At 41.2% G+C, this 24,509-nt stretch overlaps 1 protein-coding gene across 3 annotated transcripts in view; it reads left to right on the forward strand.

Moving 5' to 3' along the window:
- Positions 1 to 18,763, forward strand: part of atp9b (ATPase phospholipid transporting 9B) — a 272,096-nt gene extending 253,333 nt beyond the window's left edge. For all 3 annotated transcript variants that reach the window (XM_078539908.1, XM_078539909.1, XM_078539910.1), the window contains 6 exons: positions 40 to 195; positions 6,679 to 6,743; positions 6,882 to 6,990; positions 10,327 to 10,384; positions 11,749 to 11,952; positions 16,587 to 18,763. In XM_078539908.1, the coding sequence (XP_078396034.1) occupies positions 40 to 195; positions 6,679 to 6,743; positions 6,882 to 6,990; positions 10,327 to 10,384; positions 11,749 to 11,952; positions 16,587 to 16,723 (729 nt within the window). In that variant the 3' untranslated portion in view covers positions 16,724 to 18,763. The remainder of the gene's footprint in view (positions 1 to 39; positions 196 to 6,678; positions 6,744 to 6,881; positions 6,991 to 10,326; positions 10,385 to 11,748; positions 11,953 to 16,586) is intronic.
- The last annotated feature ends 5,746 nt before the right edge of the window (positions 18,764 to 24,509 follow it).

Below are 24,509 nucleotides of genomic sequence, written 5' to 3' on the forward strand. Positions count from 1 at the left end.
TATTTTTTTTTAATTTTTAAATTTATTTTTTAAATCTAGGAAGGTAAACAGGCTTCTTTGGCAGCAGATTTTTCCATCACTCAGTTTAAGCACATCGGCAGGCTACTGATGGTGCATGGTCGTAACAGTTACAAGCGATCTGCTGCACTTGGCCAGTTTGTCATCCACCGGGGCCTTATCATCTCCACTATGCAGGTAATTTCCGCCTTGCTTTCCTTAAAGGGCTGAGCCCAAAGTGGGCAATGACTCAAAGACTGAAATAATTAAAATAGAAGTAAAGCAGAAGGTGGCGAATAGGTAGTGTGAATCTTGGGTTTTAAAAGATTACGGAGAGATTTGTAGCACACACTAAGTGTCCCACACTTAGCTCATAGGAGGAAAATCTGAGTCCAGGCTGGAGATTGTGCACAGTCCCTTGACTTCAACATCACATACATGTGGGTCTGAGGACGAGTATGCATGACATACATGACAAATGAGCAGCAAAAGAGGCAAGTTCAGAGAAACATTAAACCTATAGAACCAGTTAAAGAATTAAGAAAGGATCTGGATGAGAGAGGTTGAAGGCTGGAGGTCATAGTCATAGAGGTCTACAGCACAGAAAAAGGCCCTTCGGCCCATCGAGTCTGCGCCGGTCAAACAAGTACCTAACTATTCTAATCCCATTTTCCAGCTCTAGGCCCATAGCCTTGTATGCCATGGCATCGCAAGTGCACATCCAAATACTTCTTAAATGTTATGAGGGTTTCTGCCTCTACCACCCTTTCAGGCAGTGAGTTCCAGATTCCCACCACCCTCTGGGTGAAAAAATTCTTCCTCACATCCCCTCTAAACCTCCTGCCCCTTACCTTAAATCTATGCCCCCTGGTTAGTGATCTCTCCACCATGGGGAAAAGTTCCTTCCTGTCTACCCTATCTATGCCCCTCATAATTTTATACACCTCAGTCATGTCCCCCCTCAATCTCCTCTGCTCCAGGGAAAATAACCCCAGTCTATCCAATCTCTCCTCGTAACTAAAACTCTCCAGCTCAGGCAACATCCTGGTAAATCTCCTCTGCACTCTCTCTAGTGCAATCACATCCTTCCTATAATGCGGATTCCAGAACTCCACGCAAAACTCTAGCTGTGGCCTAACCAGCATTTTATACAGTTCCAGCATAACCTCCCTGCTCTTATATTTTATGCTTCGGCTAATAAAGACGAGTATCCTGTATGCCTTCTTAACCACCTTATCTACCTGTCCCGCTACCTTAAGGGAACGGTGGACATGCACACCAAGGTCCCTCCGATCCTTGATACTTCCCAGGGTTCTCCCATTCATCGTGCTTTGTTTGTCCTGCCCAAGTGCTTCACCTCACACTTATCTGGATTAAATTCCATTTGCAATGGAGAAAGGTGAGAAAGGGATTTTTTTTTGATGACAAATCCTCTCTTGTATCTTGCCAAGAATGTGCAAGAGGTGTCAAAAGAGCCTTTTCAGATGCAGGAACCACATTCAGATCTGAGATAAAAACAAAACACTGCGGATGCTGGAAACAAAAATACCTGGAAAAACTCAGCAGGTCCGACAGCATCTGCGGAGAGGGACACAGTTGACATTTTGAGTTTTAAAACCCGCCAAGCTCATTGTCTTTGGTATCCAATGCAGAGTTCATCAAATTCATTGGGTCACTGTGGCTGTGGGGTCATCGTAAGGATCCCGCTCTCGCTCAGATGAGATCGGGGGTTTTCTGACCTTAAACCAGCCACATTAGCACCTAGCAGAATGTCAACCTGTCCTTTGCTGCTTTAAAACAAGGGACTGTCACCTTCTTTTGAAATGTAGGTCCAATTTAGAACAAGTTACTTTCACCTGCATTGAAGACCTGCTCTGTCTGGTGGCCTCTCTCCTCAATGTATTCCTTCAGCATGGGAAACTCTCGTGCAGCTGGATGGTCAGCTGAATCAGCCCACCCACCAACTTCACGTTATGCAGCCTGAAATGCTTTTTTTTTAAAGCAATCGAATCATCCAGTGCTAGCTGAGAATCCTTTGGAAGCCAAAGGAGAGGCACCTTCTGCACCACCTTCATCGTCACTGGTGACACCAGCACTACCCTCTTTACTGCTCTTTATGTGCTGGTACAATTCAAGTGCTTTGTTTCGAATGATTGGACCATTAACTGGGGTCCTCATTGGATGCTGGCGCCCTGTTAGCACGTCGAATAACTTGTCCATTTTCTCTCAGTGTGGATCTCTCCTCACAAAAATTAACCTGGCAGTATGACTACCAGAAATGCTAACGCTGGCCCTTATTTTTACTTCAGACTGCCTAATGTACCTGATTGTGGATTCATTGACAGGGTACTCCCTAGTCAACGTGATAGCACTTGCACCATTTTTCAGTCTATCTAAGATTGTGTGACTTTTTGTTCAAGTGTCATCACTTTCCTGGTACATGTTCTGCTTGGCTCTGACTCACACATTTTCAGTAAAGTGCTGCACTGTACTTATACTGCAAAATACTGGTTGAGAGTTGTTGTATCCTGTGAATCACAGCAAACCATGTGCTGTTAGAGATGGCGCATGTGCAGTGCACGTTTTCTACATGGGAAAGAGAACACGGGGAAGCATTGTTTTTTATGGCCTCTAAATTCAGTTTTATTTATTTCGGGTCCAACATACGTTTAGGTGAGAAGTTTTAAATGTTAAACCGCAGATGGGTGAAGATTTGGGGCCACGAACTGCCATCGGGTGTACAAACACTCTAGCGCGGGTGAACAAATTTGCAATAAAGCGGGAGGGGTCATGAGCAGCGGGAGTTGACTGTAATTGCAATTTTGGTGTTACTTCTTCGCAGGCAGCTCTTGATCTCACTGGTTGTATGAGATCGGAACATGTCTCTCACTAATAAGCTGCATTCTTTGTGTAGGCCACTGAGATGCCTGCCTCCCTTGCTGTGGGTCTGGAGTCACATGTAGGCCAGACCAGGTGGGTTTCCTTCCCTAAAGGACATTAATGAACCAGATGGGTTTTTACAGCAATCAGCAATGGTTTCATGGTCATCATTGGACTTTTAATTCCAGATTTTTCTTGAATTCAAATTCCACCATCTGCCGTGGTGGGATTCGAACCCTGGTCCTCAGAGCATTACCCTGGGTCTCTGGATTGCTCGTCCAGCGACAATACATTCTGATACATGCTTCTGAAGATGGTTGGCTCCTGATCTCGTGACACATTTAGTCTTTGGCATCTTCTCCAGGGCGGATTCCTCCTCCCTCCATTCTCACACCAGTTTTTCCCCTAACACCGAATCCCCTTGCTGCAGCACAGTTATCCGATCAGTTAGCAAATGGTAGGACTCGTCGCTTGAAGCCAGCTTCATACTTCATTTGTTTTGCCGGAAGACTCTTTTCCCTTCATTGTTCATCACGTGGGGTCTGTTTTGTCTGGGCGTGTCTTAAACTCATGCGCATCTTCACAATGCCTGCTCAACCCCTTGTGCCCGGTTATAAGATATGTAAAATTTGCATTTGTGGGGTGGAAAATTGAGGCTGGGCAATAATGCGAGTATAGCTTGCCCTGGCTGAAAAGGGGGATTGAGTTGTATGCCGTGTATGTGCAAAAACCCAATTTTTGGGGCCGGAAAAGTGGGGTCATCTTATACACTGAGTTGACTTATACGCCACAATCTACAGCAAATATGTGAACGCCTATATACAAAGCAGTTTGATGTGCAACTAGAGTATTTTACTAGACCACTTCTGTATGTCAAAGGTAACAGCTCGTTAACAAATTAATCTTCACACCAAAGCAATATCTTGGTTTCATTATTACAAGAACTGCCTTCGCTTTGACATAACATAAATCGGTTCAGATTCCATCAATTCCAGTACATTCCCATCTTCCTCTGTGCTGATTCTACCTGGTTGTCAGTAATGGAATTTCCCACTAGAAACAACAAACGAAGCAAAATCCATATAAATTTTAAAGAAAGAGGATAAACATTGAAGAATATACTTTTAAATGGCACGGGCTACGTATGGGGGAAATAAATAGCTCTTTAAAAACCAGTGCAAATACCATGAGCCAAATTATCATGTTCTGTGCTGTAAAATTCTACGATTTTGGATAGAATTAACCTACCAAAAATAACAGTGGCGTTTGTGGATTAGTCTAGAACTTTCAAGGTGATAATTTGAGGGTGAACTGCTTTCATATCTGAAAGTAAAGATGTAGGGGCAGTACTTGGAAGGAAATGAGGGATGGTTTTTGCAAGGATAGGGTGCAAACATGCAATTTTCCAAGGAGAAGGAACAATGTATTGGGAGATGGAAGAGATGGTTGTAGAAGATTCCAAGGCATTTTTTGTTTTTTGGAGAGTACGGGATAGTCTTGATGCACTGACCAACATTTGCCCCTTCAACCACCCCTACCAAAAACATAGCATATCTGGCCTCTTGCTGTTTGTAAGACCTTGCTCTGTATCTCTGTCTTTCTCTACATTAGAGTTAATGAACTTCAAATATAATCAATTGGTTATAAGATACTTTGGAACATATTGAGGGCATTGTATAGCATGGCACTGTATAAGTGCAAATTATTATTGCTTTCAGCAGAGGGGAAGTTAGAGGTGATGGATTTGATTTTGTGAGTCAAATACATGATCAAGGTTTAAACAGCAATGGAGATGACAGTTGATTTAAGTGAGGTGATGGAGGAAGGTTTTAGTGACAGGAGATCAAAGTCAAATAATGCAAAAGAGCAGCGGTGATGTCTGGATGAATATTGTTTAATTTTGGAAGCTGGAGCAGAAAGTGTAAAAGAGCAATTGAGAAGAGGAACTTCAGCTTCAAGGTGAAGCTGGACAACCAGGCCACTGAGAATAAAAGCAAAAAACTGCGGATGCTGGAAACCCAAAACAAAAACAAAAATACCTGGAAAAACTCAGCAGGTCTGACAGCATCTGCGGAGAGGAACACAGTTAACGTTTCGAGTCTGTATGACTCTTCAACAGAACTAAGGAAAAATAAAAAAGGGGTGAAGTATAAGCTGGTTTAAGGGGAGGTGGGACAGGTAGAGCTGGATAGAGGTAGAGCTCTATCAAAAAGTATGAAAAATTGTGAAACTGACTTGATGCACAAAGAGACATTTTGTGGCTTTTTAAAAAAAAATAAATGAAAGGCTACATTTTAATTATGAATGAGGCAACCCAAAATAACAGACTTCCTTTATCATTGAATCCTTTATCATAGCCAAAATAAAATGACGGCATTAAATGCACCTACAATACACCTTTCACTATCCTTTACACTATGTAAACATGCTTAAGTATAAGTTGTATCCAGCTGATTAACTCCATTAATCCATATTTGTCTTGAAGACTGTCACTTAGATGGTGTCACCTTTGCAAGTGGGAATGTTGCATGTGGGATGTTGCTTCCTCAGGTACAATTGACTGCAATTACCTCCTGAAACGTTATTGACCAATTTTAGGATTTCTTTCTGTACAGAATAAAGAGAAATTGGTTCTTCAATAATAGTACATGGATTAAAAGTACATTAAAATTACAGATTATACTTAACCAGGTCATAACTTGCTCTGGTTATCTTGTTGTTTTCCTTGCTTATTCTTGGCCCTTGCAGTGTGTAAATTAGCTGTCATGATTGGTTGTGTAACAATGTGACTACATTTCAAAATTAATTCACTGACTTTTCTTATTCCTTTGCCAGCGGTTCAATGGATAAAAGTGTCACAAATTATCAATAGTGAGCTGTGAAAATCCATGTTTTGTCACTTTTACTTTGGCTCTTTGAGGTCTGTGGTTACTTTTCTGGAGCAAAATAAAACTAGATCACGGCTTTAGATTTTTATTATCTGTAGCCTGTTTTGATCAAGTATTTCTTGCTGAATGCCCAGAAGCTGATGTCCTGATGTGACACATGGAATCAGCTCAATAGCAACTGCCTGGCAACTTCATGTGTGCAGTGTTGTCAGGATGCAAAGTTCCAAAACCCAACCCCAGAATTATTCTCTGAAGGGTTTATGCAGAGCACAGAATGGCAGTATGAATCGGGACAAGTGACGCACCGAGTCACCCCACACGGGAATAAATAAAAGCCCAAGTATAAAAACGCCTGCTGTCGTTCTGAGCCTGATGGCAAAACGTGAGCAACAGCAGCCAAGGGTCAGAATTCCCTCCAATTTCCCCTCACTCCTGTGGATAGGTAGCTGCTCTCATCTCAGTGCTTCACCGCAGAATCACTGCGCAGATGGAGAGAAGCATAACTGGTTGCCCAACTCCATTGGGGTACAGTGCCTTTGTACTGCAATTTGATGAAGCACTGCATGCACTGCACCGATCAATATGACTCGCACCTTTAAACTAGATATCTACTGTGCCTAGTAATATCCCCACCCATTCCTTTAATCATTTATAAATGAATCACTAACCCTTCAAAACTGGAGGGCATGATTTGACATAAATATATAAATTGTTTTTGACTGACACCCTGAGAGTTGAAACTACTGCAATAAAGATGTCAAATGAGTGTATGAGATGAAGTATTTGTTGTAATAAATTGAACATTTTGTAAAAGCTCTATCCATAATGTGAAGCAATGTTCACCACCTTGAGCACTTGAAGTATTTTCTTGATTTATTTTTAATAGTGATTTTGCATATGTTCTCTTCCTTAGGCTGTATTTTCATCAGTGTTCTATTTTGCATCTGTTCCATTGTATCAGGGTTTCCTCATGGTAGGGTAAGTGGCATTGTGTAATTCCAAAAAGATCATTTTCTAGTTCTGCAAAATATAAAGCTCCATCTTGTCTTTTCTTGCATGCCATCAAAAGCATGTTACCTTGTAAATTTGGTGACTTTTTGCTTTCTGTTCTATTAGGTATGCTACCATCTACACAATGTTTCCTGTTTTTTCCCTGGTGTTAGACCAGGATGTAAAGCCAGAGACAGCAATATTATATCCAGAACTTTACAAGGACCTCACAAAGGTGCGTAATATGTTTGAACGTTTGTACATGTTATATGAACATTTGAAGACTTAATGAACATTATGTTGGGATAACTTCCTTTGCAAATCTTTGTAGACAATGTACAAAATGCATTTCAAGGAACCATGCTGATGTTTTTTAACCAAGATGAAAATCACTTTAAATGTTTGTTCCAATTGATATTCATTGTCAAAGTTCACAGAGGTTTGTTCATTGATATAATGAGAAATGACTGCTGTACTTGCACTGTAGTCCTCTTATTGTAAAATATAACTTATAAGTATAGCATGCAAGTTAGTTATTTTATGCAGATTAGCACCACCCAGGACGCAAAAAGATGCTTTTCAACCTCATGTTACTGGAGTATTTAGCATGGAACTTTTCTCCAACAGTTATTTTGAATGAGAGAATTCAAAATTTTATATAAATGGTTTGCATATTGTTGCACTCTACTTTTATTTTGCAGAGACATCTTTTCTTGTTACCATTGTAAATATTTTGTGATTGTATTCAGTGTAATTGTATCTTGAAATTGCATATTTAAAGTCATGTCGCCATCACGTATAGTATGTAGATTTTGGCATGCACCTAAAGACTAGTGGATAAAATGGTAATACTGGAAATGGTTAAACCAAGAATGAGTTGATTTTCTTAAATCCCAATCATAAAGCCATGTGCTCCGTTTTCAGTGTTACTGGGATAGATTTCTCTCATTGTCTGTGCCAAAGCCCACTCCCATTAGCAAACCCTGGAGTATAACTTCATGCACACATAAGGGAATGTAATGTAGTCCAGCAGAGCACTTAACACTCCAGCAAATCGCATCTCTTCAAAGTAAAGATTAATTCATATAACTTTGTTCTAGAATTTCTAACTTCAGACATACAAAGAGCGAAAAGGAGCTATGCTGACTCTCTTAATATTGCTAAACCTAAACCAACATTCAACACACATGTTTTCACATGCAGCTTCATCTAACCATCCTGGAGTCTCTAGGACCACACCTCCTGTACACATGCTGCAGTGCCATGATACTTAGAGCACTAATTCAGCCTATCTGAAAAATACTATCTGAAAGTTCAGGCAGGAACAATGCAAAGCAAACATTTATCTTTCGCAATTGTCCAACTCCTATCAAACTTCTGTGAGATTTAAAACTGACAATAGCTGCAGCCCAGAGCAAATGCTATCTGGTGGTACGCCAGTAGGTTCAGACTGTGTAGAACTGCTCCACAACAGGGACCAAGTAGAATTGCTGTCATGCTCAAATAGATTGAGAGGCTATTGGAGTCTATTGGTTACTTTTGGAACAAAGCAAGCAGGTAAGTACAATTGCAGTTAATCCTTTTGTACACTCAGAAATCCTTTCATCATAACTGGTTTGGATATAGGACCACACAGTGGTTTACTAAGTGCATAATCCAAGGCCAAATTATATTGGAGAGAATCTGTCTGAACTTCAAATATTGTAAACTGAAGAGAAAAATAAATGTACTGCAGACAAAATACTCCACTCGAGGTAGAGGTTTTAAGGATCTGAACATTTATACTTTCAATACTAGACAAGGTTATTTATCAACAAAATATAATGAGTTTTCTGGTGTTTTAGGTAAATAATTTGTGCTGTACATTTAGCTAATTCTACTTAACATTTGCTGAATGAAACATAAGCAAAATTGTTTTGTAGATGATAGCTAGCATGCCTTTGATAAAACTTGGAAAGGATGTTTACTACTCAGATGAAGTCAAAATATTCTTAATCTCATCTTCCCTCCCTCACCACTCACACACAATTTGGTGGTGGTTGAGAGGCTTCATTCTTGTACTCCAGCATTGCCAATTAGCTTTTTAAAAATTCATTCATGAGATGTGAACGTCTCTGGCGAAGCCAACATTTTTTCCCATCCCAGGTATGTCACAAATTTTACATTTTGCCCTTGAGCAGGCAGTGGTGAGCTGCCTTCTTGAACCGCTGCAGTCCAGGTGGTGTAGGTACACCCACAGTGCTGTTAGGGAGGGAGTCCCAGGGCTTTGCCTCAGCGACAGTGAAGGAATGGCGATATATTTCCAAGTCAAGAATGGCGTGTGGCTTGGAGGGGAATTTGCAGGTGGTGGTGTTCCTATGTGTCACCTACAGATATCAGTGAGATCTTTGTGTGTCCCCACATTTCGCTTTCATGCTTTATAAAGTCCACTGCAGATTGTTTTAAAGTGGAGATAATATCAGCAAAATCCTACAATGAAGAATATGCATTTCAAATATTGAGATGGTGCTAACTGCTACTAAGAGCTATGCTGGATTCTGAAATCTTTATTTTTCCCACTTCTTGGTCCTGCTTTCTCTGATATTCTCTAGAAAACAGTTTCATGTTTGCTTAAGTTTCCATTACTGCTGACAGTCATCTGGTTCCTCATCCACCTGATGTTTTTAATGTGAACCATGATGGTGAATCTCAGCAGGATATTTCACTGGCAGTGGCAATCCAGCTGATCCTGATTTATTGCGCATTGTACATGTTTACTTCACAGCAAGGCTAGGGGTGTCAACAAAGAGTGATCAAGTGTGCAAATCACGCTGGTGAAATTGAGTTCATCCAAAACTTTCTGCCTGTACCCTAACTTGCACGGAGTTCCATTCACCCATCACCCACTGTGCTCACTGGCCTACATTGACTCCCAGCCCAGCCACGCCTCAGTTTTAAAATTCTCAACATTTTCAAATCCCTCCGTGACCTCGCTCCTCTCTATCTCTGTAACCTCTCCCAGTGTGCAACCCTCCAAGATCTCAATGCTTCTCCAATCCTGGCCTCTTGAACATCCCCAATTTTAATCTTTCCACCATTGGCAGCCTTGCCTTCAGCTGCCCAGGTCCTATGCTCTGGAATTCCCTCCCTAAACCTCTACACCTCTCTCTCCATTAGGACAGTCTCTTAAACCTACCTGTTTGGCCACGCTTTTCCTTGTCTGCTCTAACCACCTTATGTGGCTTGGTGTAAAATTTTGTTTGATAATGCTGTTGTGAAGAGCCTTAGGATGTTTGACTACATTAAAGGACTACTGTATATAAATGCAAATTGTTGTTGATATATTCTGTTTCCTAACCTGGAGACACTCCAACTGCTGTCTGAGCTGAGATGTACTAATTAATGCAGACCCTGGATTGAACCTGATCTCTTTCTTGTATGCATTAGCACTATGTCAGGCAACATATCTAGCCTCTGAACTAACTGTCAGCACACACATATCTTAAAACAACTGCCTATGAGATGTAGCTGTAGTCATAATATTTATCCAAAAATAAGCACAGATATTGAATAATAACTTTTTTTTTGTCAGGGACGTTCATTATCCTTCAAGACGTTCCTTATTTGGGTTCTAATAAGCATATACCAAGGTATGTCACAAATTTTACGTTTTGTAGGTAAGAATAATGATTAGTTTATAAATCCACATTTAACAGCTTTGTGTTGATCTTGAGTTGGGCTAATTCAGACTTCAGTTTGGCAACTGGGCTATGATTTGTAATGATGGTTGCTATGATTTATAGTTAGAACTAGATTTTTAATACTTGAAATTGCCACTCCAAAATTTTCTAACGATGAAATAAAATCTACCCTCAAAATAAACATTGCCAAAAATGCTAAATTTGCATAAGATTCATAGAAAGCTCAGATCCTACATTTGACACCAGACGCTTCCCCTGAAGTTAATGTTGCATTTAAGAAGTCTGAATTCACTTTGTTTTCCACATGACTCATTCTTGAATTGAACGGACTATACTGTTCCTCTTGAAAAGAAGGGTGCATCTGTAAAACCGTTCACATTTAGAATAGGACCAGTATGCCTACAGCTCAAGTAGCTGATTGATTATGCACCCAAGGGTGGTGTCTGCTTTAATTCATTCTTTGTTCTGAAAAACAGGTTTTGTTTTGTATCATTAAAGGAATGACATTACCATGATGGGCAAGATGGGTAATAGTAAACCAAATACAGCCAAGCTGCTCAATGTTCAGTGACATTGCAGGCTACGGCTATAAAATCCAATAGTCGGGCAGTTAGGGGCGATGTGGAAATGAGCTGTATGAAGACCCTGCATAAAGAAAGGTGATTTTTAAAAAAAATCTGCACACAATGAAGTATAACAAAGGAAAAACTTCATTTGAAGCCATCTCTTGTGAGATGACATCACTTGAAATTGGATAAGTCCAAATTCCCATGTTCAAACAACAGTAAACCAGATGTTATATCTGAATACCAGTAGGTTACCTAAATTACCTTATGCGTACACTTCCAAAAAAAATCCCTGGGGAATAGCACATGAAACAATGATATTGTATCCACAGTAAAGATCTATTAAGCAGATCCTTAGAAAATATGGTTCTAAATAAGATTACTTTGAAAATATAATGTTACATTTCCTTTAACATAAATTAATGGTTGACCCACATTGAAACTTGTTGATTCAACAGATAAAACAGAAAAATAATTCAAAATGTATTTGTTTTACCCTCCCTTTTAGGTCCTTACTGACCTTGGTATCATTCCCCCTCTGACAGCAGTATCCATCCTATCCCTACCAAAATTGTTTTGTAGTCAGCCACATATATCCTTGATGGACTGAAATTTTCATGCACCATTAAAGTGTGTAGTTGTGTAAGAATTACAGTATGTAATAACTAGGTCTTGCTCCTATCCTGTCGGTGAATCATTTTGATCAGAAAAAGAACAGCTATGACTCCTGCATTTGATCTATTTCAGGTGGCATTTTAATGTATGGGGCATTGGTGCTGTTTGAGTCTGAGTTTGTACATGTAGTAGCAATTTCCTTCACTGCTTTGATCTTGACCGAGTTGCTGATGGTCGCACTTACGATCCGGACCTGGCATTGGCTTATGGTTGTGGGGGAGTTCCTCAGTCTTGGCTGCTATGTGGCCTCCCTTGCATTTCTCAATGAGTACTTTGGTAAGTTGTCTGAGGTTTGTCATTTCATTCTTAAAACAAAAGTGACTCAAAAATCACAAGTCTGCAGCCTCTATTTTAGATGTATATTGTTTCTTTTGTTCTGGTAATCAGTGGAAAATGTTATTTATTGGAATAGATTAACCATATAGCAGTGGTTATATTCCTTTCAAACTTCAATGTATCTGAAAAAGGTTTGAAATTAACAAAAACATTTTTCAGATACTGTGGTATGATGCCTAAAATGTTAATGCTGTTTTTATTTCTTTACAAATTGTATGCATGCTTGAGGTATGATTCTCTCATAAGCTAGCCTCGTGGTTTTAATTTTTTTTACTCCTATTTTTTTGATTTGTCACACCTGCATTCAAATTATTTTTTAACGCCACAAGAGGACTTTATCAGCAAAATTTAATCAGATGTTTTGGCCATTTAGTTAAATAAGTTGTATTGGACATTTAGCAAATTCTGCTTAACACTTGCTGTGTGAAATGTATATTTGCAATGGGGAGGAGCAGTGTCCAGAAGTTTAATGTGAACTGTGAAGGGGTGTTTTTAGTTGGTGGGGTTGTAGGGAATGAGGGGCGGTAGGGGATGAGGGGCGAGGGGAAATTGCACAGGAGGAGGTAAAATAACCATCAAGATCAAGCATGTGAATTTTACTGGTATTGCAAATGTGTGTTATTGGAAGGAGATGGTTTCAGTATGCCAAATGTTCCCACTGCAAGTAACATTCGTGCCAAACAATTCCCAGGCCTTGAGAGAATCTAGTCACTTCCCCTTGGCATTCAATGGCATGACCATTGCTGAATCCCCCACTATCAAAATCCTGGGGGTTACCATTCACCAGAAACTGAACAAGACCAGCTATATAAATATAGTGGCCACAAGAGCAGGTCTGAGGCTAGGAATCCTTTTTTTATTATTCATTCATGGTATGTGGGCTTCGCTGGCTGGGCCAGCATTTATTGCCCATCCCTAGTTACCCTTAAGAAGGTGGTGCTGAGCTGCCTTCTTAAACCGCTGCAGTCCATGTGGTGTAGGTACACCCACAATGCTGTTAGGAAGGGAGTTCCAGGATTTTCACCCAGTGACAATGAAGGAACAGTAATATATTTCCAAGTCAGGATGGTGAGTTACTTGGGAGGGGAACTTCCAGGTGGTGGTTTTCCCATGTGTCTGCTGCCCTTGTCCTTCTATGTGGTGGTGGTCGTGGGTTTGGAAGGTGCTGTCAAAGGAGCCTTGGTGAATTCCTGCAGTGCATTTTGTGGATGGTACACACTGCTGCTACTGTGCGTTGGTGTTGGAGGGAGTGAATGTTTGTGGTTGTGGTGCCAATCAAGCGCGCTGCTTTGCCCTGGACAGTGTCCAACTTCTTCAGCGTTGTGGGCGCTGCAGTCATCCAAGCAAGTGGGGAGTATTCCATCACACTCCTGACTTGTGCCTTGTAAATGGTGGACAGGCTTTGGGGAGTCAGGAGGTGAGTTACTCATCGCAGGATTCCTAGTCTCTGACCTGCTCTTGTAGCCACAGTATTTGTATGGCTAGTCCAGTTCAGTTTCTGGTCAGTGGTAACCCCCAGGATGCTGACAGTGGGGATTCAGTGATGGTAATGCTGCTGAGCATCAAAGGGCGATGGTTGGATTCTCTCTTGTTGGAGATGGTCATTGCCTGACACTTATGTGGCGCGAATGTTACTTGCCACTTATCAGCCCAAACTGGATATTGTCCAGGTCTTGCTGCATTTGGACATGGACTGCTTCAGTATCTGAGGAATCACGAATGGTGCTGAACATTGTGCAATCATCAGCGAATATCCCCACTTCTGACCTTATGATGGAAGGAAGGTCATTGATGAAGCAGCTGAAGATGGTTGGGCCTAGGACACTACCCTGTGGAACTTCTGCAGTGATGTCCTGGAGCTGAGATGACTGACCTCCAACAACCACAACCATCTTCCTTTGTTCTAGGTATGACTCCAACCAGCAGAGAGTTTTCCCCCTGATTCTCATTGACTCCAGTTTTGCTAAGGCTCCTTGATGTCACACTCGGTCAAATTCTGCCTTGATGTCAAGGGCAGTCACTCTCACCTCACCTCAGGAGTTCAGCTCTTTTGTCCATGTTTGAGCTGTAATGAGGTCAGAAGCTGAGAGGCCCTGGCGAAACCCAAACTGGGCATCAGTGAGGTTATTGCTAAGCAAGTGCCGCATGATAACACTTTTGATGACCCCTTCCATTACTTTACTGATGATTGAGAGTAGACTGATGGGGCAGTAATTGGACGGGTTGGATTTGTCCTGCTTTTTGTGTACAGGACATACCTGGGCAATTTTCCGCATAGCCAGGTAGATGCCAGTGTTGTAGCTGTACTGGAACAGCTTGGCTAGGGGTGCAACAAGTTCTGGAGCACAAATGGTCACCACCACCTTCTCGAGGACAGTCAGGTTGAGCTATAAATGCTGGCCTAGTCAGTGATGCCCATATCCTATGAGCGAATATATATTTTTTTAAAAGTGTCCCTTTACATTGCTCCTGTCTGCTTCTTTCCCAGTCATTGGCTGTTGCCCACTGCATCTGCTGATTGAATTTTGTAAGCTAATCCCTTAAGTTTTGCAGCATTCGAATGGGGCTTTGTACTCCTACTTTGAAGCAGGAGAGATGTTTTCATCTCGACAAGTGAGAGGAAGATTACACAAACAAAGATCTCGTCTCTCTTTTAAGCACCTCAACTGGTTCTGAATCTATGGCCAGGATTTTTCAGCGCGCTGTGGCAGGTACCGTCGCGGGAGATTTGGTGGCCCAGCCGAAAGTCCATTAACTTTCGGCGGGACCCGACAATCCCGGTAGCGGGCAGGTCCGGAAAATCCCGCCCAATGACTTTCTGGGGTCCTGCAATCCACGTTCATACACGTGAACACTTTTATTTTCTCCCCTGAATTTGCTTTTTAAGGGTCTTGGTTTGAATTTTACGATCCTGTCCTCTTATTTAGGATTTCCCTGCTAGATAGACGTGGATGTGGATAGTAAATAACTATATCGTAAGCGCTTAGTTCTTTTAAAGAAGCTGACTCATCACCCCCTTCTCAAGGGCAGTTAGGAATGGGCAATTAATATGGGCCTTGCCAGCAACACCCACATCCCAGGAACAAATAAAAAAATAACCATCTGGGCTAAGAACATCATTGATTGTTGTCGTGAATATAAGCATTACTAATAGGGCGTTATTTGGAAAATAATGATTCTTGTTCTATTGTGTGTAAAGCAAGCAGCCAGTCGTGATACGGATTGTAAAGTAAATTTCCTGGTTAATAATTCAAGTAATTGTTCCAAAAAAAAAATGAAAGGAAAGGGATAATTGGATGGTCAGTCTTCATGGACACTGACCTCCTCACTGCATTACGATATAAATTAAGTTGCACTTGATTCATCTAAGTGAGCCCGAGATAATTTCAGAGTTTTGCCTCAAGTTTTTACCTATGAAAATTATGTCCTTATTTATAAGATTTCCATATTTATAAGATTTTAAGGGTTACAGAACCCAAGATGGTTAGATGGAGTTAAGATACAGAACAACCATGATCTAATTGAAAGGTGATACAGGCTCAAGGCGTTTGAATGGCCTACCCCAATTCCTATCGTGCTAACTTTGAGTGGCCTTTCTCCTCCTGTATTTCGCTGCAGCCTGATATTGGTAGAGCATTTTATTCTCTCTTTTATCTAATAGATTTTATTTTACATACTTTGGAAGTAAATATAATGCTACAGCGAACTCTCTTCATATCTAAATGAGTTTGCGTGTTCAACAAATATGGGTAGGTCTGTCCAAATAATTGTGCTTACTACCTGCAAGAGTGAAGGATCACTGTGTTCCCTGAAGAACTGACTTTTTCTAAAAGAGTGCCTGATGTTTGCACATTTGAAACGTTTTTTTTTAATTTGGAAAGCTAACACAAAATTGAAGGCGGCTAACGTGCTTGTTTTGTCCAAGAAATTGCTTTTAAATCGGTCACCAAACCTTTGGGGGGCGGGTGGGGAGGAGTAAGCTTTCCAACTCTCCAGGATTGCCTAAGAGCCTCCTGGAATTTAGGAATGCCGTGAGCATTCTGGGAGAAGGATTTGCAAGCTGGGCTGCCGTATCTGGAATGGTGTAGTTTATTGCCTCTAAGCTTCTTTGCAACTCTGTCCAGCTATTCCCCCAGCCAGCCTGTGCTACATTCATACATGTGGTTGTTTCGCTAGAGGGGTTTTGGGGGCATTGTGTGGGCATCCACCACTGCAGTTGCAGTTTTGTTGTTTGGATTGATTAGATCAAGCCTCCAGGAATATATCCGACACCACTTTGCTCCTAATTTGAAGAGGGATTGCCAGGGGCTAAGGGGGAAATGATCTGTAAAATGATAAAAATGCTGGGCTTCAATTTTATTTATAAAAAAAAAAATGTTTGCTGGATAAATAGAATCATGACTGCACTACTGACTGTATTTTTTGTGCCTATTTTTGTATTTAAATATAAAATAAATTAAGCTTGCAAAAAGTTAACCATTTTACTCCATTTTAAAATTGCATTCAGAGTACTAGTCAATAGATAAAAGCCCCATGTTTAATAATATAACGGAATTAACTTCCTGCCTTTACAGATGTCGCCTTTATCACCACTGTGACCTTCCTGTGGAAAGTGTCAGCAATTACCCTCGTCAGTTGTCTTCCACTTTATATTCTCAAATACTTGAAGCGCAAATTCTCTCCACCCAGTTACTCCAAACTTACCTCATAGTGCAAATGCTTTGTTCAATAAGTGACACTTTTGCCATCGCCGCAGAGGGGTCTAATCATCCCTTTAAAAAGAAACTTCACAGGGAAACTGAAGTCTTTTGAAAATGGTCTGTTGACCAAACAGCCAAAAAAAAAAGCAATGAAATGCTGCACACACTGTGTGGAGCATTGAAAGAAAATGACAATACTTCTGAATAACAGGCACTGCACAGGACCTCTGAAATGAAGGAATGCCTTCAAACTTTTCACAGTACTGATGGAGTCAGGGAGAAAATGGAAATAACTCGTCTTTGTATATCTTTTTTACTTTTTCTCTTTTTTTTTTCTTGCTAATTTGTGTAAAAATTCAAATGTACTTTTGTTTAAAAATTTGCTGTACTTTTTATTGTTCCTGCATTACAATTCTGTAATGAGTTGCAGAATCACCCATGAAGTACTTGTTAGCGCAATTGTCCAAATTGTGTTGTATAAAAGCTCACTTATTGATGCCATTGTGCACAAAGCAACAAATTAGCACTATATATATTTATTGGAATTTCAGCTACCTTTATAAGTGCTCTCCACTTTAGCATTTGCTATTGTTAATATATCTATATTTCCCTGTCTCTAAATTGCAGCTGTGTCTGTGAAGCAAATATGCACTAACAGGGATATGCACAGCAGACTTTCAACATCCCACATTGTCATTAGCATTTGCTGTCTACCTCCCCTATATTTTCTCCCCAGTGTTACCTAATTTATTTATTTTTGGAGACTAACCTTAGGACTGCGACAACCTGAATTTTATGTGAGGCATTCTACTTCACAAAGTTTTGGAAATTATTTTTTTGCAATTGATCTAAAAACATGCATTGTCTGTACATTGTGAAATTTCCATCTCTTCTCCTCTTTGTCAGACTCAAGTCTTTTATTGTAATGTGGACTCGAGCCTGGGAGAATTGAGAAGTTTGCCCCTCTCTCTCTCTGCACCCTCCCACCACCCCCTGCCTTGAGGTATAAAAATCCAAAAAGCAACTGTAAGAAAACCAACATTCTTCAAATCATAGTAAGATCATAATTTCAATGATCCTGGGATAATATGCTCCTGGGTTGATTTATTTAAAGTTTATATAATAAAATGGAGTACAAAAGAAGATGTGGTATTTTTTACAAAGAGGATCAGCAATGCATTCCGCTAGCAGTTTCCTGGATCCAGCACTGAATCAGAATTTACTGCACTTGCTTAGAAATTCCATTTTGAAAGTATATGAGAATCAAATGTATTATGTTGTTCAGTAAGGATGCAGAGTACTTCATATAAGTCTTTCACTTGTGGAAATTAATTTTTGTATTCATAGCCTATTAAAAACTTTTTTGCATTCATATTTTTAATTAACTAGTGTTCTGATTTATCAATGTATGTATCCATGAACATGCCTAAAGGCGTCTTACAAGGCGTGAGCATTGATAGGTTACTACGCTGTTCCAGTTTTAATTAAACATTTGACTTCTCGGTTCCACATGATTATGCTAAATTGTGTCCATTTAAATTAGCTTCTCATGGCTGTCCTTAAGAGACATAGCTCTGACCGTGAATGGGAGTTGTATACCATTTTTGTAAATAGCCTCCAAATAATGGATGCCTGGCGTCAGATTCCGATTGTTATTCTTTGCTGCAGCTGTGAAGTAGTTGTAATAAAATGAGTAACGGTGAAATGTGTTCCAATGGTCACCTTGATTAAGCCACCATCTGAATTAAGTATACATCTATTGCCATATCACACCTATTAATAGAAATGGACATGTTAGCAATATAAGTAAATGGAGCCTGCATCAGGGTCTAGCTACCACCCCTCAAGATCAGCCACGGTAATTGTTTTCAAATTAACTTACTGTTGTGATTAAGCCATTAAATGTCACTGTATGTCATATGGATTCAAAATTTTTAAGGAACCACTTGAGTTTAATGGTGAAGGTGACCACTTTATTCAGATTTTACTGTATTGTTATAATAAACTGGAGTTCCCTCTGCACAATAAAGTGAATTTACATTTTCACAGTGGCTTGTCTTTCTCCTTTTTCTCACCTTTAGAGATGTGATGGGCCCATGTATCACCTTGGATCCATATAAAATCGTTGCCTATCTATCCCATATATGCATGTTTGTGCATAGTTATTGAGAAGCATATAGTATTTTGTATGTCTGTATTTAGGAAACAATGTTTCTGGTTGCTATAAAATGAATAGTTAATTCCCTAATGTTCTGAATTGTCTCTTCATTTTTATTCATCCAATTAAAGCTCAAAATGGGCAAAAGTCCATTTTCACAGCAATAGAAAACATTTCATCTATTTTGCACATGTCTAATGTAGTCTTAATTTGCTGAAGGTTTTATTGCTTTTAACTTAGATGTTAAGTGATAATTAAGTTTAATTTACCTTCCTAAAATGCACTAGGACTTGGCGCTTCGGAAAATTGATAAAGTTTCAAGTATGTTAAAAATATTAAAAGTAAGAAATAGAACTGGAAAAAGGACAGTTCTTCTTGTTTTGGTAAATTATTATTATGCAGCCCAAATCTATTGCAGTATTGCAATGATTTTTTTAAATAGAATAGATGTTTACCTGCATTAGAGCAAAATGAATGTCAAGACTTTGTATACTTGAAATTCTTAGTGGCATCAAAACAGATGCAATGAAGTTGAATGTGTAATATGTTCATTGATGGTATGGTATGTGTGCTGTGCCCAAGGGCTCATTGTCTGTTGATGCTTCATCCTGAGCTATTTTCTTGGCAGTTTTTGATAGTGGTGATTTGCCATTACCTTCATTGATATGAATGTTTATATTTCACTGCTTGTATCAGCTTTCTTCAGCACAGATCGTCTTAAGTCTTCAACCTTGATAATCGAGTTAGTGAACAGCATGTTAGAAACCATGTGCAATCTGTTTACAACCTTGGCATCCTATTTGACTCTGAGCACAAGGAGTACTTAACTTTCACCTCTGTAACATTACCCACTTCCATCCCTGCCTTGGCTCATATGGTGCTTAAACCCTCATCCGTGATTTTTATCACTTCTATCCTTGAATATTTAATTTCTCTCATGTCCACACTCCCTTTCTGCACCCTCCATAAACTTCAGCTCACGTGAAACTTTGCTGCCCATATCCTATCCTGCTCCACCACTCATCAGCCCTTTCCTCCCTGACCTACATTGGCTCCCAATCTCCCCAAGCATCCAATTTAAAATTATTACCCATGTTTTTAAATCCCTTCATGGCCTCCCTATCTGTAATTCCCAAGCTCTGTGACTCTAACTCTGTTCCACTGAATCAGGCCTCTTGCGCATTCCCTTCCCTTTGCCTGACGATTGGTGGCTGTACCTTCAGCTGCCTATGCCCCACACTCTGTCATTCCCTCTTTAAATCCCTCCACTTCTCCATGTCCCCCTTATTTAAGCCTTCCTTAGAGTCCACCTTTTCAAGTTTTTGGTCATCTCTTCTAGTATCCCCTTTCTCGGCATAGCATTGTTTTAAAATTCTCATGCTTGCTTTTAATTCCTTCCTTGGCTTCCCCCCCGCCTCGTCTCTAGCCCCAGAACCTTCTGAAATATTTACGCTCCCCTGTTCTGGCTTCTTGCACACCCCTGATTTTAATCAGCCCGCCTGTGGCGGCCGTGCTTTAAGATCCTGGGCCGTGAGTTCCCTAAACCTCTCTGCTTCTTTACCTCTTTCCTCTTTTGCGATGCTCCTTAAAACCTACCTGCTTGACCAAGCTTTTCATTGCCTGTCCTGAGATTTTACTTGCCTTGGTGTCAATTTGTTAACACTCCTATGAAGCTTTTGGGATATTTTTTATACACTCAAGGCTATATGTAACTGCGATTGTTGGTGGCTGTTCTGGCACTGTCTCAAGTGAAGTAACTTCAATTTCTCTGTCACCTTGAAGTTCAGAGTTAGCACTTTCTCATTGCCTGTGCATTAAAGCGATACATGCTGCCGCTAGGTAACAGTCGTGGGACATTGCCAACTTAACTGCATCAAACCTGCATCATCTGTATTGCATCTCCTGAATTTGTTATTTGCTTTCCATCTACCTCTCTCCTAAAAGATGTTGGCTGTCCAGAACCTTGCTCAGTTGACCATTACTTGCATGAGAATTTCGATGGACTAGTTATGGCAAGTGATCTGTCACAGCTAAACAAACAGGAGTTTGTCCTTGGCTGACATCTTTAGAGGGGGAGATTACTAGATAAAAGTGAAAAGCGGGGGCCAAGCTCCCCTCCCCCTCCCCCCCCAACTAATCCAGAAGCACTGAAGCCAATTGCTGTTGCGGTCCAGCTAAAAATCAGTTTCATTCAGCTGAGAACCTTCTTCCATTTGCAGTATAGTTACCAAGTTTGTTGAGCTGTAGCTCCAGTCATTTTACCATCTTTTAAACACCCCATTTTCGTAAACCTATTTGCTACAATAACACTGGCTCAGTACTCTCAGCTGGATTATTCACATTGCAAATGTATTGTTTTGATCTGAGTTGGTAGATTTTAACCTTCCTTCTATCATAAGATCAGGAGTGGCGCTGATCTGGTGTTCCGCTCTATTCACAAGCAGTCTGTCTTGATAACATGTAGGCTCGGGATGATGTGTGAGTTTAAATTCTCACCATATAAATGTGAGGCAATGACCTTGTTGGATCAAGAAATGACCCAGCCAACTTTCCATGTCCTTGACCAGCACCGCAATCTAGTCCCCCACTATCAAGATCATTGGGTCAACAATAGCCATAAGCTTAACATGAACAGCCACATTAACATCATGGCTACAAGAGCAAAGTAGAAGCTCGGTACTCTAAGCAGTGGCTCACCTCCTGGCCACTTAATTCCTCCCCATCATTTACAAGCCACAAATGAGAATGATGGATGCAACCCCAACACAGCTCAAGAAAGTCAGCACTTGCCAGCAAAAAGCATGTTGGTGCTCAGCTGCCGAACTATATCCACTGCACGACCACAGTATACACGGCCTACAGATGTCCAACTGCAAATCACCAGGTTACTTTGTCAGCTTCAGAGCTGAGTTGTGGGAACCCATAAACACTTGCATTGTCAAGGACTAACCATTTAATTGGCTGAAATAAAGCTGATTAGAGCCATTGTTCAGAAGCCTGTGAATTATTCCACTCAATATTCTCTCTAAGGGGTGATTTTTTTGTTGTTTTTGTCCTTGGGATGAGAGTTTCAATGACAAGGCCAGCATTTGTTGCCCATTTCTGATTGCCTTGAGATGTGGCACCTTTTGAACCACTGCTGTCCATGTGGTGTAGGTACACCCACAGTGCTGTTAGGGAGTTTCAAGATTTTGACCCAGTGACACTGAAGAAATGGCAATATGTTTTCAAGTCAGGATGGTGTGAGACTTGGAAGAGAACATGTAGGCGGTGGTGTTCCCATGCGTCTGCTGCCCTTCCTCTAGTGGGTAGAGACAGGTTTATAAGATGCTACCTTGGTGAGTTGCTGCAACACTTGTAGTTTGCACACATTGCTGCCGCTCTACCTGGTGGTAGATGAGGTACCAATGGAGCAGGCTGCCTTGTATGAGGTAATATCGAGCTTCTTGAGTGTTGTTGGAGCTGCACTCATCCAGGAAAGTGGAGAGCATTCCATCACATTCCTGACTTCTACCTTGTAGATGGTGGACAAGCTTTGCAAAGTCTGGAATTGAGTTACTTGCCACAGAATTCCCAGCCTCTGACCTGCTCTTGTAGCCACAGTATCCATATGGCTAATCTGGTTAAGTATCTGGTCAATGGCAAACCTCCAGAATATTGATGGAGGGGGATTTAGTGATGTAATTCCATTGAATGTTGGAGGGAGATGGTTAAGTTCTTTCTTGTTGGAGGTGATCATTGCCTGGCACTTGTGAATATTACTTGCTACTTTTGGGCCAAACCTCAATGTTTTCTAAGTGTTACAGCATGTGGGCATGGACTGCCCACTGAGTTGAGTTTCTGAGTTATGGCTGGTACTGAACGTTGTGCAATCATCAATGAACATTCTGACTTCTGACCTTATGGGGGGGTGCGGGAGGGGGTGGGTGGTCAGGTAGGGAGGGGAAGGTCTTTGAAGCAGCCAAAGATAGTTGGGCCTAGGGCACTACCCTGAGGAGCTCATGCAGCATTGAGATGATTGACCTCCAACATTCAACTATCTTAATTTGTGCTAGGTGTGACTTCACCCAGTGGAGGTTTTCCCCCCAATTTCCATTGTCTTTGATAGCGTTCCTTGAAGCTATGCTCGGTCAAACGCTGCCTTGATATCAAGGGCAGTCACTCTTTCACCTCGCCTATGGAGTTCAGCTCTTTTGTCCATGTTTGAGCCAAAGCTGTTATGAGGTCAGGAGTCGAGTGACCCTGACAAAACCCAAACTCTGCATTGGTGAGCAGGTTGTTGTTGAGCAAGTGCCATTTGATAGCACCGTCAATGATACCTTCCATCACTATGCTGATAATTGAGAGTAGACTGAGGCGGTAATTGGCTAAGCTGGATTTGTCCTGCGCTTGCTGGACAGAACATACCTGGGCAATTTTTGACATTGTTAGATAGATGCCAGTGTTGTAGCTGTGCTGGAGTAACTTGGCTAAGGGTGTGGCTAGTTCTGGAGCACAAATTTTCAATACTACAGATGGGATGTTGTCAGGACCCATAGCGCCTCTGCATCCAGCGCCTTCAGCTGCTGTCTATGATGGTGGGAACTCAGGAGCAGACTGAGATGGGTCATCAACTCAGCGTTTCTAACTTTAGATAGTTGTAAATGCTTCTGCCATGTCTTGTACACTGTTGTGTTGGGCTCCCCCATCAGTAAGAATGGGGATCTTTTTTGGAGCTACCTCCTCCTGTTATTTAATTGCCCAGCACCATTCATGACTGGATCTGGCAGGACTGCAGGGCTTTGATCTGATCAATTGGTCGTGGCATTGTTTAGCTCTGTCTAGAGCATGCTGATTCTGCTGTTTTGCATGTCCTGTGTTGTAGCTTCACTCCTTTGACACCTTTTGTTTTAGGTATGCTTGGTGCTGCTCCTGACTTGTTCTCCTGTACCCCTCATTGGACCAGGGTTGGTTCCCTGACTTAATAGTAATGGTAGAGTGAGAGATATGCCAGCTCACCAGGTTATAGATCGTGGTTGAACCCAATTCTGGTGCTGATGGCCCACAGCACCTGACGGGTGCTTTAAGCTTCTGGACCTTTTCTGAATCTATCTTATTTACATGGTGGTCGTGCCACATAATACAATGGAGGGTATTCTCAGTGTGAAGATGGTACTCTTGTTTCCATGAGGACTGTGCGGTGGTCACTCGGACCAATACTGTCATGAACAGATGCATCTGTAACATGTAAATTGGCAAGGTCAAGTAGTTTTTTTCCCCATCTCTCCCCTCCTCCCGCAGGCTGAGTTAGCCAGATATGTCCTTCAGGACTCTTCCAGTTTGGTCACTGGTGGTTCTACCGAACCACTCTTGGTGATCGACATTGAAGTCCCTCACCCAGAGGACATTCTGTACCCTTACCTACACTCAGTGCTCCTTCCAATTGGTGTTCCACATGAGACCAGGGCAGTTGTTGGGAATTGACCAGAGCAGCGTGCCTTTGCCATTCCTGGTGCCTAGGCCAATGCCAGGAGGTTCATCCAGCTTTATTCAACTTTTCTGTAGCGGTTTAATACAACTGAGTGGCTTGCAAGGCTATTTCAGAAGGCAGTTAAGAGTCAACCACATTGCAGTGGGTTTGGAGATGATGGGCGAACAGA

The sequence above is a fragment of the Cetorhinus maximus genome, chromosome 4, assembly GCF_964194155.1.
Source record: "Cetorhinus maximus chromosome 4, sCetMax3.hap1.1, whole genome shotgun sequence".
Lineage (NCBI taxonomy): Eukaryota > Metazoa > Chordata > Chondrichthyes > Lamniformes > Cetorhinidae > Cetorhinus > Cetorhinus maximus.